The sequence below is a fragment of the Parambassis ranga genome, chromosome 19 (assembly GCF_900634625.1).
Source record: "Parambassis ranga chromosome 19, fParRan2.1, whole genome shotgun sequence".
Lineage (NCBI taxonomy): Eukaryota > Metazoa > Chordata > Actinopteri > Ambassidae > Parambassis > Parambassis ranga.
The window spans coordinates 3,002,754-3,023,668 of record NC_041039.1 but is presented as its reverse complement, the minus strand read 5'-3'; the positions used below and the strand labels follow the sequence as shown (position 1 = coordinate 3,023,668).

At 38.8% G+C, this 20,915-nt stretch overlaps 1 protein-coding gene across 1 annotated transcript in view; it reads left to right on the top strand.

The window, feature by feature from the left end:
• Window positions 1-3,113: 3,113 nt before the first annotated feature.
• LOC114451575 (rho GTPase-activating protein 23-like) overlaps window positions 3,114-20,915 on the top strand; it is a 62,947-nt gene continuing 45,145 nt past the window's right edge. Inside the window, exon 1 of the mRNA XM_028430314.1 lies at window positions 3,114-3,122. Coding sequence (XP_028286115.1) covers window positions 3,114-3,122 — 9 coding nt within the window. The remainder of the gene's footprint in view (window positions 3,123-20,915) is intronic.

The following is a 20,915-nucleotide window of genomic DNA, read 5'->3' as shown; positions in this document are numbered from 1 at the left end:
GATATTTGATTTCTGACAAGAACATACTACGATCTGAATTCACTGATTCCATTTTGATTCAAATCAACGTATAAATAATTACTTACCATGAGCCTTTGTACAGAGTTCTTCAGTTGGTTAATGTGGTTTCTCCGCTGTTCTCCCTCACCCCAACCGCCCCTCCTGGATCACGCTAATGACAGTGTCTCTGCAGATATTTGTAAAGAAGTTGTTGTTTTGTTTCCAGCAGCAGTCTGTAGCATATTATAATGTCATCACAAACCGTTCCGTTACCGACTCCATCAGAACGGCAGTTGTTTAATTCACAGACATAATATTTGTCTGGCTTTTACCCATAGCTGTCTCTCTCAGGCTTATAGACACAACATTGTGGGCGAAGGGATAATAATCAAGTTTAAAAAAAACGTCGGGAGTTTTATAAATCTTGAGAAAAGACTGAAGATGCTTAAATAGTCAAAAAAAACAGCAACATGGTAGTTTAAACCGAGAATTCTTGGCAATTGTCGTTTTATATTCATCCCAGATTGCCATCTGGTAGATTCATCAATGCATCGTAAAATTAAAAAAAAACACCAAAACACCTAAACCTATGTACCTTAAGGGTTGTGCTTGCCTCTCAGATTAAGAGCGATCCCGATCCTCGTCAATCCAGGTCAGTGGAGATAGTGAGTCTGCTTCATTTGCTCATCACCATGTACCGCATCTGACGTAGAGAGACGAGGCGGGGGAGAGCCATTAAGCGCAGGCAGCGACGCTGTAACGTTTCATACATCAGCTGTGGATTGTGTGTGGTGGTCAACAATCGAGGTGAGGGTGATTTAGAACAAAAATAAACGAAATAAAAAACAAGATAAAAAGAAAGGAGTCTGTCGTAAAGTCTGTCGTAAGACTGCCTGGAAGGCTCCAGTCTCAGAACACGTGTTCACATGTATGTAAATCCTACAAAATATGATCTGGTAGACAACAGGAAATGCACGAATCACATAGAAAACTTTACAAAATAAAACTGCATAATATTGGAGGTTACAATCGATGTACTGGTGTTAAGCAGCAGATGGAGCTATTCACCTTCCACGGTGTCTTGATCATTTTTGCGCCTGATCTCAAACATCTGCTGTTACTCTTTGTCCCACATAAAGTTAACAAATAAACCAACATGTTTTCAGCACGTGTACAGCACATGTTCTAAATTATAGGATTCAGAATTCAATTAAGAAGAAACAGTACAAATACTGCAAATGAATTATGTAATATATTTCCAAGGCTACATTTGTGACCATTAAACTTACACTATAGTGCCAAAAGTATTCACTCATTTGGCTTTACACACATATCAACTTAAGTCACATCCCATTCGTAATACATAGTGTTGAATATGATGTTGGCCCACCCTTTGCAGCTATAATTCTTTTGGGAAGGCTTTGTTTATGGGGATTTTAACCATTTTTCCAGAAGTGCATTTCAACCAGGAGAGACTCAGGTGACTGAATGAGAGCGAATATATTGCAATACACGTTTTAGAGCCTGACGTGATGACCACATCGAAAAGTGCAGGAGGAGAGGGCAATAGAATCAGCTGTTCCCACAAAAGAAAGTGAGAGAAGAGAAAAAATGGACAGAAAAATTACAACAATGTACACATTTTAGACAGAGAGGACAGGTGGTTCGAAAGAGCAGTCAAGACAGCCATCTATGTGAAGCTGGATGAGCCTCCCTTAACTGAGATGGTGGACTCAGGCATCATTTTTCTGCCACATACAATGAGACATTTATGAGCTATAGTCATGTGAGACCCTCACAGATCCATTCACTCTTTATAGTATAACATATCGTATATTGCATATAACCAAATAAACAAGTTTGGCAGTGCAAGAGTGATCTGTAGTATTAGCAGTAAAGTAATCTAAGCTAGTTAGATTAGTTAGTTAAAATAGTCTCTAAGCATTTAACAGAAACCCAGAGCTTAGTCTCAAGCAGCAGTTAAAGCAACATTGGCAAATAATTACCCCCATTAACAGAAAGAAACCTTCATATTGCTGCTGATGGCCTGTCAGGTAAAGAAGGGGCAAATGAGAAATAGGACACAAGGGAAAGGGGGGATGAAGGAGAAAAACACATATGACATGGATTAGAGTAGGCAGAGACATAGCAGGTTAAAGGCTATTGTTAATGCTAAGCAACAAACAAGCAGGCAAATGTAGATAATAAACAGGTCAAGAGAGAACAGACCATTTACAATGATTTTGAGTTAAATTTAGTAACATTCAAGGGTAAAATTTAAAACATGTCCTCTCTGCTGTTAACATCTTTTCACATCAACCTCTAGCCTTTCTCCACCCCAGGCACCACCAGTCAGAAGGTCAGGCCAGGTCAGCTTCTGGTCCTCCCCTTCATCCAGCTCCTCTCTATCACCACCAGGTCTAGACCCCAGTGGAAATCTCTTTCATCGGCTTCACCTCCTTTTTTTCCCCCTTCATGGATGATGTCGTTTCGGGGTCTAAAAACGGAAAAATACATTCTATTTGTACTTAATCGAATACATTTGTTAGTTTTTGTAACATCTCTCCTGATTGAATTACCCTTCCCTGGTCCTGACAGTTTAATCATCAGTGGAAGTGTATGAATCTCATATTGAGCTACTATGTAATGAGTGTGACAGCTGGTGGGGGAAATCTTACTACTCGTTCAGGTCACATGGTACACACATACTCATTATCCCCTCTGATCTCTCCACCCCTCCCCTTCACTTTGTCTCTAATGCTGAGTAGTAAGTACGGGTTTGGGGGGTTGGGATGAAGCAGCTGACAGAGAGAGCCAGAGTGAGCGAGAGGAGAAAGAAAAAGAGAGACAACAACTACTTGAGCCAAGATTACAACTAAGACGAGAACACAGGAAAAAGAAATAAAGGAATACCATCTGAACTATTCTGTCCTTGTGTTCATTGAAACAAAGGATTACATGCAGACTGTGGGGAGGAAGAAGGAATAAGAGAAGAGGAGCGTGTTTGTTTTGAACCTACTCAACAATATACAAACATCATCCACCCAGACTGGGTCAAATATTTCACAAGTCATGTCAAGGACCAACAATCAGGCAAAGTTCTGCTGAAACCCATGGCCCAGGTAAGTAGAGGCCCACACACACAATCACTGTAGCTGGTACATCCTGAGACACTGCTACAGAGAAAAGTTTGTGAGACCCCAGATGAGGAAAGGCCATTAGACTTTTTCAGAATAAATGATGTGTGTTTTCTATGCATTTAGGATTACATGCAGATTGTGGTAGTAACAAGTCAAACTTGTGATGACACATATAGGGCAGTGCACCACACTTGTGGACTTTTTTTGTTGTGACAGCTGCTATAGTTGAGTCAGACAGTGGCAACAAAGGGACCATGAGAGTATTTTGTTGTGAAACATCTCATTCTGCACTGATAGTGAGACATTGCATTGTGTTTTGGGTTTGGCCGTTTGTGCTGTAGGTCAGGACATCCTGCTTTTGCTCTCAATGATTTGAACAACATTTATTGGAACAAATAGGAGGCTGATAAATATTGTAAAATTTATTTTACAATACTTGATGGGGTTAGATTAATATACAAATCAAACAAGCAAAATTTTGGATAGTTAAATTATCAGATCACTTAAGGTAAATGGTTTGAGTATTGACAGATTAACAATTCATTACTGGTTATCCATAGACAGACTTAAAACTGAATCTGGGTAAATTGCTAGACTAGCTTTGTCCAAGGTTCAGCAATAGAGCCACTACCTTCAAAAGTCACAAATTGAAATTGTCATATTTCTTTAATCCACATGTAAAAACAAAAAAGCTGTGTTCATAGGAAGATTATACTCAACAGATAAATCTGGTGTCATTCTGTATGTTCTGATTCTTAAAAGCTTTAGGCACACATTTTTATTTGTTGAGTATTAAAATTGTTTCCTGTTTTAAGGCTAATCTCCATCCTAAAATGTGTATAATCCCATCTGCTGTGTAATCTCAACAGTATGAAGTATGACACTGAATACTGGAATTTGTTTGTTAGCTAGTTACAGCTGCCAGACAGCAGACACACCAAGCAGGCGTTTAATGAAAACATGATGCATGCTGTTACTGTTACATAGAATATTTTTTTTGTATTCTATCTTTTAGAAGAGTAATTTTTCCACAGATATTAACCTGAGACTGTGATCAGTTAAGGGGCCTGTGGTTGTTAAATATTCATCAAGTTAGATGAGGGGAGGAGATGATGCTTTGCTGGACCCAATTGCCTTAAACATTTTTGTGCAATAGCAAAAGCATAGCTTAGACAAAAATATAGCCTCTTGATTTAACCTAAATTAATAAGAAGGAGACTTTAAACTGGATAAATACTGAATTGCTCTATATGTTTTGGGTTACAACAGGTTATTTAACTTAAATAATAAATTGTGCAAATTCATTTTTTAAAAACAATGTTGGAGACATGTACAGTGGTTGTGAGATATTACACTGTTTCAAAGGTGACAATTATAAGCCTGCATCAAGCAAAGAAACCAATATATGGAGATTGCAGAAACTACTTTGGGCAATAGCTGTCTAAAGCTATATTATAACCTGGAAGGACTGTGGTGAAGCATTATTTTTAAAAAAGAAATATGGTTGGAATAGAACTCGAGTAATCCTAATCAGACATCACGTAAGGCTTTATTGAAAAAAAGAAAAAAACAGGAGCAGAATTTTGCAAGGTGTTGCAATCAAGGTGCAAGAAAGAATGGCAAGGCAACATACTCTCCTTGTGTTTATTTCTTCCTCCTTCACAAATTACAAAAAAGAAACAGAAGCTTTTTCTTTGTCACTGCTTCATCTGCTGCCATTGCCGACATATACAGAGAAAAAGGGCACACCTAAATGGGTTCTCCTTCCTCCTCAGGTAGCCACATCTCCCAGACAACCAGAACACAAAACCTCCACCATTACAAGAACATTGCAAAATGAATAAATACATAAACAATCAGGGAGGGAGTAGATGCTTCTTCACAGCATTGCAGCCAGTGACACTAACAGACTTTATAAATTGCTTGAGAAAGGCTGGCTCTGTCAATAACTGTAGACTGGAAACCTTTGAAGTAGTGGTGGAGGGGAGGACACTAAAGGAACAGTTATCAGTCATGGATAATTCTGACCATGAACTGGACAGACAGCTGAGGCTCCAACAGCTTTGTTGTCTCAAGGATTGATATTTCCTGCCCCAAGCCATGGACTATTATACAACTCCTCTCCTACTGTATGTGTGACATATGACACTCTGGACTGTATATTGGAACTCACTGGCATATTTTGTACAAAGTATTTCTTGCACTTTTTACTGTATATATATGTCAGGCTGGAAATTATTTTTGTTTTATTCTATATCTTTAGGGCTGTAAAAAATGTTTAACTTTAGCAACCAATTTGAAAACTCGTGGCTGAAATGCTGTTTACATATCTAAATATTTTCAAAACTTATTTTTAGACTTCTCAAACCTCTTTACATTTTCCAGTTATGGCAGGATTTTAATTTTATAGTTTTATAGTTTGGCTGATATAAGTCTATACCACACTGCATGTGTATGTCATATTATGTTATTCATTACACTGGGCAACGCTGGGAAACAAGTAAATCATTGTCAAATAAAATGTTACATCTCCAGAAGTTACAAGATGCAGCTCACATGTCTTCCCAACATGAGGCTGATGATGCCGTTCACATGCAATGGATGTCACAAAATCTGACAGTGCTTGGATATTTGCAGGCAATGGCAATAGAGGTCATGCTGTAATTCCTTGATGAAACATTTCCTGTGGGTACTGCAAACATGTTAGTACATAAGATAACATGTTATCTTTCATTGTGCCTATCATAGGTGTGAGGGAGCAGCTCCATCAGTAACTGCAGACACACACACATGCACAGACAAACATGTCTCATTCTGACTAAATCATTGTTTTGTCTCTGACTATCCGTTGCGACCAAAGGATGCTTACAGAAGCACACATTCACTTGATTTAAAAAAAAAAAAAATCTGTTTAGGAGAAAAATAAATGCTGTTTTCAAGAAAATTTCTGTTTTTATAAGAATAATACATTCAATTTTTATGTGGAAAAAATACTTTGAAAAAAAATTACATGTTATTTTTCTTTTGATAAAAAAAAAATCAAAAACGAAGGTTACATGGAAGACTTGTTCATCCCGTCTGTTCGGTTTAATCCGCTTTTATTTTGCGGTGAGGATATGTATGTTTTTGTCACATTTATCAGTCACGCGGTGTAGAAGTAGTCTCGGACTGAGACGAATCTGCGAACGCCAACATCGAGCACGTCTGTTTACCTGAAACATAAACAAATATCACCAGACTACATGATCACTAACTAAATCGGAACACCGGCAAGGAGAGAGGAGAAGAGAGAATTCACGGAGTCTGTGGTGAGATGCAGATCTGGTGCTGAGTCTGCTCCTGGGACTGTTGGAGGAAAGACGGGACTGGAACGTTATCTCAGGTAGCCTATTTATTGTAGTTTGCTCGCCGACGGAGACATTTGCCATTTGGTATGTCACTCCCTGTCCACATACCGAAGTGGTATGTGTCGATCTTAAAGTGCCATGTCTGGGCAGTCTGCTCTAGCACAATGTATCACTCAGTCATATAACCTAGTGGTATATGCATGGATCTTCGAGTGGGACGTACCGATCTTGAAGTGTCATCTCTCACTGTTTTAGTGCCGCTTTGTTGCAACATGCCACTGTTTTTAATTGGCATGCCGCTGGTTCACTGTGGTGGTGGCACCTACCACACACACAACTTAACATGGGTAGATGACACTTATTCAAAAACAATCCATGAAAATAAAAATGTTAAATGTAAAAATGTTAAAAATGTTTTTTCACAGCGAAACACTGGTATAGTGAATACACAAGTACAGAGAGAAGGAGAAGAAATCATCTTCTTCTCTAAGGAGGTTCCTTCTCTAAGGAGGTTCCTTCTCTAATGAGGTTCTAAATCATCTAAATAGATGATTCTGTTGACTTAGGTGGATTAGGTGGATCCACGTTTATTTTTCTCATGAAACAGGATTTTTTTTTTACTCAAGTGAAAACAATACACTTCCGTAGATGCACACTTGGTTGTTCTACATGTATTTTTACACACACATTAACCCAGTGACCAGAAAAAAAACTACATTTCTTAAAAACACATATAATATCATTATTTCCCCAGACAGCAAAAAAACATATACTAACACATCAACACTGTAAGCTGTCGGTTTGTGCTTTGAGGAGCTTTTTCAGTGCAAATACCACAGATGCAGACAGAAATAACCATTTAACCAGCTGAAGATCCATCCCTTTACAAGTGTTTTACGCAGTTTAATGACAATATTTCCTCAACTGCAGGATTGTTCTTCCTTATGACTGATCTTCCTTGTCACTGTCTGCTTGCTTGTTGTTCAGTCTCTTTCTGTAAAGCACATAGAGACAATTCTGATCATCTCATTTTAGCCAGCTTCCATTCGAATAACTGCGCACTGCTTGTCATGGCGACACAGCTTTGGTATAATGGCTGCTGTAAACAAGTTTTTTGTGGCAGGTACAATTTTAATGGTATTTACAGGACTGTGATTGCCTTTTGTAGCCCAACTGCTTTGGACAGACGTACTGATACATGAATGATACACAAGTCCAGATGTATATAGTGTGGGAGTTCAGGCTCATGAACAATGCTTACAAAACTACAGTGGAGACTGGACACACAGTTAGTGATGTAAAATAATGATATGTACTTCGGCCTGATGAGAGGAGAGGAGGGAAGACAAAGAAGTGTGGGTATAGATTAGGGGTGGAACGGTTCACCAAATCCATGGTTCGGTTCGTATCACGGTTCTGAGGTCGCAGTTTTCGGTTCGGCTCGATTCGGTTTATGTTGTTGAGGTTTTTTCTACTTTTAACACCCTGGAAATACCAGATGAGCATAAAATACAAAGCCTATTTATCCAACATTCAACATATTTACGAATCAGTTCAGTGTTTTCCCATCATTATATCAGGTCAAGTCAATTTCATTTCTTTTTAATTTCTATATAGCACCAGATCATAACAGAAGCCATTCAAGATAACCTTTCCTATAGAACAAGTGTACACCTTGTTCTTTTATTAAACAAACATAACAGCTCATGTTATTTATGTTATTTGCACCGCAGCATGTCATTTCTGTCTCTGCATGGTTGTGCGTTTACAATTCACCACTGCTGTCTGCACACAGAGGCACAATGTGTGTACACACAGACACACCGTCGGAGAGAGAACGTGTTGCTTTGTCCACTGTTGCTGATGACATGCTAGTCGGATAGCCTGAACTTTATGACTATGCTAGGACTATGAAATTGCTGCGTGAAGCTACTGTCAGAGTGACCGGCTGTGAGTGCATTGAGGCGGGGGAGGAGCTCACGGTCGCTGCTTGTCAAGAAGAGTAGCCTGACTGCAGAATGATACGTGATTTCACGTTAGTCTCCAAATGTCACCAGAGAGAGTCACTAGTTGCTTAGTTGCTTTTGACAAAAAGGTTTGGAAAGCCACCAAATGTAGCGAGAGAGACGCCAAGTTGGCAACACTCGTCTCCATGCTGTGGTAAAAATGCCTCTTTGCATTACTTGATGCGCATGTCCAGAACCGAACAGAACACTCGCCCTGAACCGAAACACATGTACCGAACGGTTCAGATTTTTTTCCTGTACCGTCCAACCCCTAGTATAGATATTGTTGTAGTTCTCAGGAGGTGGAGGAACTGCTCAGTGGAGTTAATCAGTTCTATTTTACCTGTGGCTGTTTGTCAACAAGTGTCCTATCAACCCTACACACTATGTTTAATAACTATGCTTTACTAAACAGAAACGTTTTAAGTCTAGTCTTAAAGGTGGAGGTGGTGTCTGCCTCTTGGACCCAGATTGGTAACTGTTTCCATGGTAGCGGTGCCTCTAGATAGTCTTTAAGCTGGATACATTCAGACGTATTTTCTAATCTGGCTATCACACAAGCATGTGTGAACTTAGACCCTTAGGCCTTAGACCCCGTTCACACTGGGGAAAAAAATGTGGCTTAAGCAGGATTTGGCCGCATCCAGATCAATCCAGATGTGTTTTTTTCCGAGTGTGAACACCTCCAATCCAGCTGAATCCAGTTAGATTTCAAGCCGGCTAGATCCACCCTCGAGAGGTGGATCTAGCAGGATTGGCTCAAATGTGGCTCAGGTGTGAACGCAAATGTGGCTAGTGAATCCGGCTTGCCACATTAATAGCCATATTACGAGGCGCCACCTAGTGGTTTGGAGAACAGCAAACACGCTGGATGAAGCCGGATTGAGTGCGGACACAACTGTGTGCTAGCCAGATTAGAAAATAGGTCTGAACGCATCCAGCTTAAAGGCTGTCTGGGCTCAATCCTACTCTAGCTGGAATGACTTTCTCCAGTGTGAACGGGGCCTAAGACTTAATGAGAAAATAAGGGCAACCAAAATACCAGATCATGACATCAGCTTTGATGTGAATGTCATGAAATCTAGCAATCCTAAACAGAGAAGCTGAAATGAGTCTAGCATTTAATAAACAGAATTTATATTTACTGCTCAAAAGATGGCTGAGATAGTTTGGATTTCTTTTTTTGATGTGATGGCTAGAGATGGGAGATGTCTATATTGATTTCAATGCGTTGAGGGAAAGTTTAACTTTAGAAACTTAAATAGAAGTTGAGAGTGGAGTGTATCAAGTCCAGAGATTCAAGTATGCAGCCCTGCCATGCCCACAGACCAGTGACACTGATGTGAGGTGATTGTGCTGTAAAGCACAGAACTGCTCTAAAGCCAGAGGCCTCTAATTTAATCAATTATTTCGATGTGTAGGCCCAGAAATGCCATGCAGAAACATTTCAACATGCCTGGACTAATGTTGCAGATACAGGTTATTTAAAATACCTTTCCTGCTCATAAATGAGTTGCCCTTACTTATCTCCCCATATTTTCCATTTATAGCTAACAGTTAGCTCACCCTCTGTTTATTTTGGTGCACATTTTAGTTATATAACTAAAAGTGAAGTGAATCTATCCTCAGTAAAGCTATATAGCTTCACAGAGGATTAGACAGATTAGTTATTGCACTAAATCTCTCTGTGCTGCTGTAAATAGACAGATGGGTGTGCGCCACGACCCTCCCCAACACACATTTTTAAAAGCCTCCTTGTTGTCATCTAACAAAGTGTGAACGAGAATGAGAATAAAACTGTGCAGCCCAAGCAGCCTGTCACGTGAAAAATGAATGCTGAACGAGAAGGACAACTGCTTCTTACACAGCCGGAACTGCCTGTCACATGACAGCTAGTAGAGGACAAGTGAATGCAAAACTCATTTTGACAATAAGTAAGACAATTCAAACAAAAAGTAACAATAAGTTCTTTAAAATGTTTACAGGGTGCATTATTGTGTCCAAAACGTGACATTATTATTATTTTGTTCTTGTATAAATTAAAAAACACACACTTTACATAATATACACAATAACACTATACACATCTACAAGAACCAGACCACTAATTAATTATGATTTCATAATTTCAAATAAAAGATTGGTTCATATTAAACGAATTGTGCACGAACAACACATCACTACCTCATGTGTACCTTCTATGCCCAACAGTTTTTCAGTGTAAGCACTACCAAACCTCACAGCACCCTATTCCTAACAGATCTGGTCAATTTGATTTGATAATTTGTGTGGGTTGCTAGCCCTAGTTAGCTCTGTAATGATTTTGAGGCTGAGGTGTGTGTGGGTGGGTTGAAAGCAAGGCCATATCTCATAACATGTTTAAGGCTTTAATTTTGAAAATTGGTGTGTGTCTGTGTGTGTGTGGGTTGAAAACAATCCTTGCCACATCTCAAAACATGTTTAACCCTCCTGCATTGTTCGCAAACACTACCCTAATGTGTTGTTCGGGACAAAAACGTCCCCTAACTTTTAACGGTTTTAAAAATATATTAGATAAATATTTTTTTGAAATTTTTTTGATTAGACCTTTTAATTAACTTCAGTTCTAATCAACAGTAGTTAAAAATCATTTTCCCCCCAGGATTTTAACCCTTTAATCACCAATTTTATAAGGGGTGGTGCTGAAGATTGAAAAAAAAAACACAAAATGGCTCATTTTTAAAAGAAAAGGTGAATGTGGACTGGATTCTTTTTAACCTTTATTACAGTCTTGGTCATGTCAAACATCAGTAAAAAATTGACTTTATTGCATTATTAGTTTTTGCACAGCACTGGATTTTTTTTTTTTCTTCCTAATGTGTTGTTCGGGGACAAAAACGTCCCCTAACTTTAACGGTTTTAAAAATATATTAGATAAATATTTTTTTGAATTTTTTTTGCATAGACCTTTTAATTAACTTCAGTTCTAATCAACAGTAGTGAAAAAATCATTTTCCCCCAAGATTTTAACCCTTTAATCACCAATTTTATAAGGGGTGGTGCTGAAAATTGAAAAAAAAAAACACAAAATGGCTCATTTTTAATAGAAAAGGTGAATGTGGACTGGATTCTTTTGAACCTTTATTACAGTCTTGGCCATGTCAAACATCAGTAAAAAAATTGACTTTATTGCATTATTAGTTTTTGCACAGCACTGGATTTTCTTTTTTTCTCCCATTTTGCATTCTCCCATGCATAATCATGCATTCTTGATTGTTGGTGGTTTACCCTGTTGGTAGGAGGTAAAATTTGTAACATGCAGCATGAAGAGAGGATTCACTTGTGCACAATCTCTGGAAATGATTGTGCAGCCTGGCTCTATGAAGGGCCAGGCTGTGAAGCTGTGAAGGCTGCACAAGTAGATCCGTCACTTGTTCACAAGCGAATCCTTCATTCGTTCACAAGTGAATCCTTCATTCGTTCACAAGTGAATCCTTCACTCATGCACAGGTGAATCCTCTCTTCATGCTGCTTGCTGCTCTTGTCACCATTAAATGACCAGGAGGATGCATACAAGTCCACTAGTGTTTTTGTTTTGTTTAGTCTGAACCTCTCAGCATCAAAGGGCCCGGCACTTACTTTTAGGGCTGCAACAAATTTACTTTACTTTACTTTACTAAACTACTTTTAATACTAATTTTAGTAGGGGACTAAACTGTAGATTTGGTTAGACAATGATTATTTATTATGTTATCAAGTTATCTATCTATGGTGTCTATTTAGTAACATGCACATGTACGTATGGTCGTGTGGAGCGCAACACACCATGGAAAAGGGGCACTTAGACTTCACTTAGACTAATTCAGTGATCTCAACTGAGACACTAACCTAAAAGTAAAGTCACTCTACTGGAGGACGTGTTTTCCGAAAGCTAAAAAAAAAAAAAACAGCTATTTTACCCATCCACAACTTTAGATGCCAGAACTCCTGGATGTTTTCATTTTACATGCTTATGCATCGCCGTTGTACGTCTGAATTAGGTAGACTTCACTTACTTAGTAACTTTATTTTCCTGACTTTCCTTCCCTGACAGTGTGCAAATGGCTCTCTTCCTCTCTAACATACACATACAGTGTGTAGACACACAATTATGTGCTAAAATACTCCCTACAACTCCATATACAAGCTAGAAACTACACTACATGAGCACAGGCCTGCAGGTAAAGGGTTAATATGGTAATTAAGTTGTTAACTGTAAAAATCACAAATGTTACCTCCTACCAACAGGGTAAACCACCAACAATCAAGAATGCATGATTATTTAGTGCCATGGCTGTGCAGTCAAAAAAAGTGTGTTTATAATGTAAGTCTATGGGACAAAATGGGAGAAAAAAAGAAAATCCAGTGCTGTGCAAAAACTAATAATGCAATAAAGTCAATTTTTTTACTGATGTTTGACATGACCAAGACTGTAATAAAGGTTAAAAAGAATCCAGTCCACATTCACCTTTTCTATTAAAAATGAGCCATTTTGTGTTTTTTTTTTTTTTCAATTTTCAGCACCACCCCTTATAAAATTGGTGATTAAAGGGTTAAAATCTTGGGGGGAAATGATTTTTTCACTACTGTTGATTAGAACTGAAGTTAATTAAAAGGTCTATGCAAAAAAATTTCAAAAAAATATTTATCTAATATATTTTTAAAACCGTTAAAGTTAGGGGACGTTTTTGTCCCCGAACAACACATTAGGGGGTAAAATTTGCCCACAGTGTACCGTTGACCTATGAAAAATTTTAAAATCATATTAACAAAATTTATGTAAAATTAAGCTTATTGAGGAAAAATGATTCAATTTGTCCACATATTGACAAAGTTATGGCCAAAATAAACAGAAAAATTTCTCTCAGAGGACAAAAATGTCCCGAACAACACATGAGGGTTAAGGCTTTTATTTTGAGAATCTCTGTCTTCCACTTCCTGATATTGTTTAGGGGATTTATTTTAAAAATCTGTGTGTGTGTCTGTCAGTGGGCAGGTGTGTATATTACTGTGTATATTTCCATGTGACTACCTCTGCCTTTGTGTGTATGTGGGTCATTCTACTAAATGGGTGCCATTTGAGTCCTCATCAGTTAATGCAATGTATGTAACAAAAATATGTCAATGCGCATGTTCCACAGTTTAAATTTATTAATTAATCTTCTTAATCACACAATACATGAGATATTGCTATTTCAAAACAATATTTGAAAAAATAATTTTTAATCATGTTGCCAACATAGTATTTGCATCTAACATTTCAACAAACAAATCAGAAAGAGCAACCTTGTTGTGCTGGTGAAGAATGAAATAGAGACTTCTGCCGGCCGTCAAGGTTTTATTTCCTTGCAAAGAAATGTCAGTCAACACATGAGCGGTCAGAGTGAAGAAAGACCCCAAGCATGGGGAGATGAGGAACATTTATACCTGAAAGAAACACCCACGGACATACACTCTAACTGTATTCTTTTCACACAATGCACAACTTCTTTATACTATTCTTCAAGGTGATTTTCCCACTACAACACCATCGCTTCTCCCTGACTAGAGGCTTGAACTTCTCAATAGCATGCCAATTCCTTATTATATATTAATTAATTTGGCTAAACTGGCTAAGATTACATGATCCCCGCCTACAGTGAACCACATAAAAATAGCGCCTATTGTATAATACTTATTGCAAGTTGCGGAGAGACACTGCACACTTTTGATTTTAATTCAGCTGCTGTAGCCTACTGCAGGGAAAATGCATTTAAAAAGCCTGAAACAGAGAGCAGACATGCCCACAGTCCATATTTGCACTGGCCGAAGCCTCTGTCATAAAATCAGTAATATGTGCCCGGCCAGTACTTTTGTCCACAGTATGAACAGTATAAAAAAGCAAATTAATATTTCACCAGATGGCAGAGTGACCAAACTCTCGCTACCCTGTTTTTGCTAGTGATCTGTTTTTTTTTGCCCATTTCTAAAATGGCAAGTGTAAGTAAGAAAAGGAAGGTTGACAGCGAGGGCCGCCGTTTCCAGGACAAGTGGTATTGAAAGCATATCCACTCCACACTGCCCATATGTAGTCATTTTATAAAAAATCTAGAATGAAGAATTCACAAGATTCCCAGAGGAGGGAGTGCTAGTCAGATGTTTGTATCCGTAGGAGTAAGCACACTTAAAGCACGTTTAAGAAATTTAATGTTTAAGTTTATGCAACGTCTGGATGAATTCACCTACAGTATCATAGATGCACTCTCACTGAGGGTGCATTGGTTTGTATGTGATTTAATTCATTTTATTTGTGTTTTTATATTTATTAAATTTGCCCTGTCTTGTGTGGTTATGGACATGAGTCTTTTAAATAAAATAAAAATTAATTATCCTTTCCTGTTGTAGACACCGCCTTATGCTACCTCTAGGGGTGAAAGGACAAGAACAGAGAAATGGTCTGTGGTCACCTGCAGAACCTCTCCTTTATAGGGGTTGTCTTGATAATTGCCTCTCATTTCCACCTGCTGTCTGTTCCATTTGCAACAGCAGCTGAAATTGATTCTCAATCAGTGTTGATCCTAACCGGACAGCCTGATTTCACAGAAGTGTGATTGACATGGAGTTACATTGTGTTTCCACATAGCCAGGTATTTTGAAAAATGAAGACTTTTCCCTTAGTTTGTGCCTTTCATTTACACATAAACTGAGTTTTTGCCTCTAAAAAAATGAATCTTTCTAAAAACCCCAGCAAAATTGGAGATTTGTGAAAACGCCGTATTTGCGTTTGAATGTGAACTGACAGAAATGGAGGAAAACAGAGTTTGCGGCAATCTGCGTGTCAGTTCGTGCAACCTTTTTTTGTGTAGTACGGCTGCCAGAGTTTGCATTTCTGTTGGTGTAAGCACTTTTTACGTGTTTGCATTTGATACAGCTTCTTTTACTCTGTAGAGGAGCAAAGACATTTTAGGTCTCCAGGTTCAGCAACTTTGGAACAACTTCTGAAACAAAGAGCCAGACTGTGTTGATGAGGCTTCTGATTGGCTTGCACGGCTTTCTCCTTCTTCCAACACTGCCATTCACAGGCCTGGAGTAGTCATGATGGCTCTTGGGAGTGTATTTATGCGGGTTAATGTAAACGGAAACTTTTTTGAATATGATGATGTGTGCATGATGTTATTTTGGAAAACGGAGGGAAGGAAATATTCTTTTTTCAAAATACCCAACTATGTGTAAACGGGGTCTAAGTGTTCCCTTTATCCTTACAGGGATAACATAATTGGTCACTCTTCTATTGAAAGCATAATGCATATTAATAATTAATAATGGCAATGTATGTAATAAAAAGAATGAAAAATACAATCCCAAAAAACATCATAAAGAAAAGAGACCAAGGGAAGAAAAATAGAGAGCAGAGGAAGGCAGGAGATGTGGATAGGGAAGTGTTTTTTGCATGGCTGTCAGCTTCTATCAGTGTTTCTCCAACCCATTTCTCTCTATTTGTTTTCATTTGTCTTTTTGGAGTCAGGTGTCAGTAAAAAAGAGGACAGAGGAGCTGTCAGTATTGTTTGAGCCAGCATGACTGGTTTGGTGGTGGGTCACTAATGCTGTGGTGGGTCAGTAATGGTGTGGGGAGGCATTTCTTGGGAGGGCCACACAGCCCCTCCATGTGCTAGTCAGAGGTACCCTGACTGCCATTAGGTACCGGGATGAGATCCTCAGACCCATTGTGAGACCATATGCTGGTGCAGTGGGACCTGGGTGCCTTCTGGTGCATGACAATGCTAGGTCTCATGTGGCTGAAGTGTGTCAGCAGTTCCTGCATGATAAAGGCATTGATGCTATGGACTAGGGGTGGGCAAATCGATCTAAATATCGATAGTATCGATACCAAAGTTAGGATCAGTAATTACTCGATACTAGCGTGATGAGATCGATATTTCTGTGGAAGTTTCTCTTCTATACCTTCAGCAGCTTTACTCGTATTTACTCGTGGTGCAAACAGCGCTCCTCTCTCACTCTGCTCAGTGCGCAGGCACACTCCGCCCCTCCCCCTCCTTCTCCACTCTGCCGGAGCAGACGGAGCTCCTGATTGGCTGTAAAGTGCAGCTAGCGTCATGGAGATGGCAGAGAGGAAGAGGAGCGCTGTTTGGAGTTATTTCACAGCGCAGGAAAGCGACCTGCCACTGTGGAAACACAACTCATTTACACAAACATAAAGCAGCAGAGCCCAAAGACCTCGAGCTGCAGAGTAAACAGAGGGAGGAGGAAGAGGCAGATCCCCAAACATGAAACAGAGACAGTGGTCACTGACAAAGGCTTTACTGCAAAACACAGGTAGATGATTTAAAAAAGTGAAGGTTTACACTGAGTAATCTGCAGCATGAATTAATGGTGTCTTTCTGAGTGCTGTGATAAGACATGCAATTTTAGCAGAATGACTGAACAGTCATCATATCAACAGCTGAAATAAATCTTGTTTTTCTCAAATTCCAAATTTTTTATATATATATAGTTTATATAATGATATGTATTTCAGTATGATTAATATAATTATGCTTTGGTGATAACTGTTGAAGGATCTTTATTCTTCATATTTAGGCTACATGCAGATAGGTGTTAAACTTATAAACTTATAAAAGTATCTTAGTATCTTAGTCATGCTGTTTCACCTACATGATTCACAAAGAGCCATGGCTGTCACAAGGAGCATTGCTGACATGATTGTGAAGTTAAAATTTCAAACTTATACAGTTCTGCACTTTTGTTTTATTTACTTAACAAATGTTTCTTGTGTATTATTATTCTGCTAATCACGACAATCTATTTAAAGGCAAAAAGAAGGCAAAAAATAATTATTTATGATCATGAAATTTCAAAGTAAAAGTATCGGTATCGGTATTGGTATCGGCGATACTGGCCCTGGATTTACTTGGTATCGGATCGATACTGAAATCCTCAGTATCGCCCACCCCTACTATGGACTGGCCTGCCCGCTCCCCAGACCTGAATCCAATCCAGCACATCTGGGACATCATGTCTCGTTCCATCCACCACGTTGCACCACAGACTGTCCAGGAGTTGACTGATGCTTTAATCCAGGTCTGGGAGGAAATCCCTTCAGGAGAGCATCTTCCGCCTCATTAGGAACATTCCCAGGCATTGTAGGGAGGTCATACAGGCATGTGGAGGCCACACACACTACTGAGCCTCATTTTGACTTGTCTTGAGGAGTTTCCACTCAAATCAGCCTGTAATGTGATTTTCCACTTTCATTTTGAGTATGTTTCCAAATCCAGACCTCCATGGAGTAATAATTTTGATTTACATTGATCATTTTTATGTTATGGAATATTTCATTCTATGAGATCTAGGAGGTGTTATTTTAGTGTTTCCTTCATTTTTTGAGCAGTGTATAACAACTCGTCATGTTTGTCCTTTGTAATTTATGATGCTTATTGCATGTATGTCTCTCTCTTTCATCCTCTGTCCTGTCTGCCTGTCAGCAGGAAGGTTCTCCCTTATGAGCTGGGTCCTGCTCAAGGTTTCTTCCTGTTAAAAGGGAGTTTTTCCTTGATTTTTGTGGTTTGGTCTTTGTACCTTGTCTTCTTGTTTTTATTAATCCTAATTCTCTGTATTACTATTATTCTCCTTCCTGCCCTGACCTCCTTTGATTGTTGTTGTCTCCTGTCCTCCCTTGTGTCTTAGTATTGTCCGGTATTTCCTGTTTTACTTTAGGGTCCTGTCCTCCTTTTGTCTTCTCTTGTGTTTTACTTCCTTGCTTTTCCCTCCTTCTGTGATTACCTGCCCTGCCCTGATTGTGTTCACCTGTGTCTTGTCTCCATCCTCTACTTAAGTCCTGTTCTTCCCTTTGTTCTTTGTCTGATCATTGTTTATCTTACCTGTGTTTTGTGGTTTACCTGTCGTCGTGTCTTCCATGTCCTCCTGGTTCCTGAGTCCTCCTTGTCTTGCCATCCTCCTGTCCCTCTTCTTGGAATTATTTTTGTTTGGTTAGTAAATTATTCCTTGGTTTTTAGTTGGTGCTTTGTTTGAACCCTGTTGGGAATTAGATTTTGCTTGTGCTCCTTGCCTTTTTGTATTTTGGTAGAACTTTTGGACTTTGTGTTCAGTTTTGAACTTTGGCTTTGGCGAATAAAAGCTGTTGTTGGATTTTGTTTACCTGGTCTGCATTTGGGTCCTACTTTACCATGCCACATAACATTGATGCTGGGGGTATTAGGGGTTCAGGCTCTGAGTTTTTGTAAAGCACCTAGAGACAATCTTGATTGTAAAGGGTGCTGTATAAAAAAAAAAGTATTTTGAACAAAGTTTACATGAAGCATAACAACATATTACATTAAAGCCTAATACATTATTTTCAGGAGGTGCGCCTAAACAGCTGTCCCAAGTGGCAGAGACCATATTTGTCCTTGAGCCATCCGCATTAAGCATATAGGTGAATGGTAGGCTACATGTTTTCTATGTAAGCATATCACTGATGTATAAAATGAATAAACAAATAACTACAAAAAGTCACGATGTATCTGTAACGTTTTAATACCTCACTCATTCATAGTTTGGAGGTTTCTTGTCTCTGTTTCTCTGTTTAGGGAACTCTTAAGCCTCTTAAAAGTCCTCCTCTCTACTCCTAACAGTTTTTCACTTTAAGACCTCTTTTGTGAATCACTTTTATCTAGGATTTATGCTTAAATATAAGAATGACAAAAAGTGTATTGTTTTTGGAACCCATAGTATGCTGCTGGACGAACCTAAATTAAAATTGCAAGTGCAAGATGTGTTGGTTGAACAGGTAAAAGAGGCCAAAATTCTTGGCATAATCGTTGATAAGAAACTGTCATGGTCAACACATATTGTTAGAGTTGTCAGCAAGATGGGCAGAGGTCTCTCAGCTGTTAGAAGATGTTCTCACATGCTGCCTTGCAGTGTGGTTGAAAATGTTGTTAAAACACTTCAAAGTTAGATTATTGTTCAGAGGTCTGGTCATGTGCTGGGCAGTCATCTATAAAGGCGCTGCAAATGGTTCAAAATAAAGCAGCATGATGTGTACCTTCGATGCTCATACAGAACAAGTGTCAACTGGATGCATAGCTGTTTATCCTGGTTGAAAGTAAAAGAAAAATTCACTGCATCATTGCTCAATTTAACCAGAAATATTACCACTACTAAACTAACCAGAGTACTGTATCAAACACTAGGTTTTAGTTCTGATGAGCATAACTACGAAACAAGACATGCTACAGAGGGAAGGTTCATATTACCCAAAGTAAAAACAAATAATGCAAAGAAAACTGTAATGTACAGATCCATGTTCACATGGAATACACTATCTGGGTACATTATTAATGAAAACAGAAAATATCAATTTAAAGCTGTTTTAAAAAATCGATCACAGAACAGCTCTCTGAACATTAATCAACCTATGATTTTGTATGTATTTTACTTTTTGATATTTAATTGTCAACATAATCTATAGAGTTTGCAGATTTATTATTGAAATCATGTGAAAATAAACTAGGTCCGTGTTTTGTTTTTGTCTTTGTTTGTTTTTGTTTAGTTGCTGGGAGGACTCCAGGAAGACTAGCTGTTTTTAACAGCTAATGGAGATCTAAATAAATGAAATGAAATGTTCTTAGAATTTTACTCCTAATGGAAACAAATAATCTTTGTGCATACAGCCCCTGTCACTGTCCAATCAATGCTGCTTATATATTAGGAACGTATTCTCATGTTGTTCTGTCAACCGATCACATCCTCTAAAACAATGTGTCACACTTAGCAACGGGTCAAACACGCCTCCTCACTAAGATCAAACTTTTAGTCTGCTCCTTTCTCAGTCAATGTGAGAATGTTCTTAAATCACTTTTAAGCTAGGAGTCCTTACTAAGATTTTTTAGGCTAAGATAAGAGGGAATTCTAAGAATCTTTGTGAATACGGCCCCAGGTTCCAGTAAAAATTAGAGCGCAACATTCTCTTTTTTTTCCTTCTTAATTTTCGCTGTCACAATCCTTGTTCTTAGCTCATCCAGTTTGTTTTACAGAGGCTGCACATTAGATAGCAGGAGGCGGAGTAGCGGTGGTCGGCTAACACTGGCTTTTAGCCTAGCAGGGAGCCCTCCCTTCTTGCTTCTCTTGCAGTGCTGTCTCCGAAGCACTTTCCTCGGATCAGCTGGCTCGCTTGAGGTTGGTGTGCCAGGGCCTTCCTGATAAGTTATTGCAGTGGTCACAGGATTGCACAATGAGTTGCAGATCTGGTGGTATAAATCCAGTAAACTCGAAAACTGTGCAAGTTTGCAATGTTCAGCAATGCCTGTCTGTTGTATGTATGGGTGTTTAAGTGAGGAAGGAGGGCCAGAGGGTGACAACAAAGAAAGACACAGGGAATCAAACTTTGTGCATGTACAAGGCAA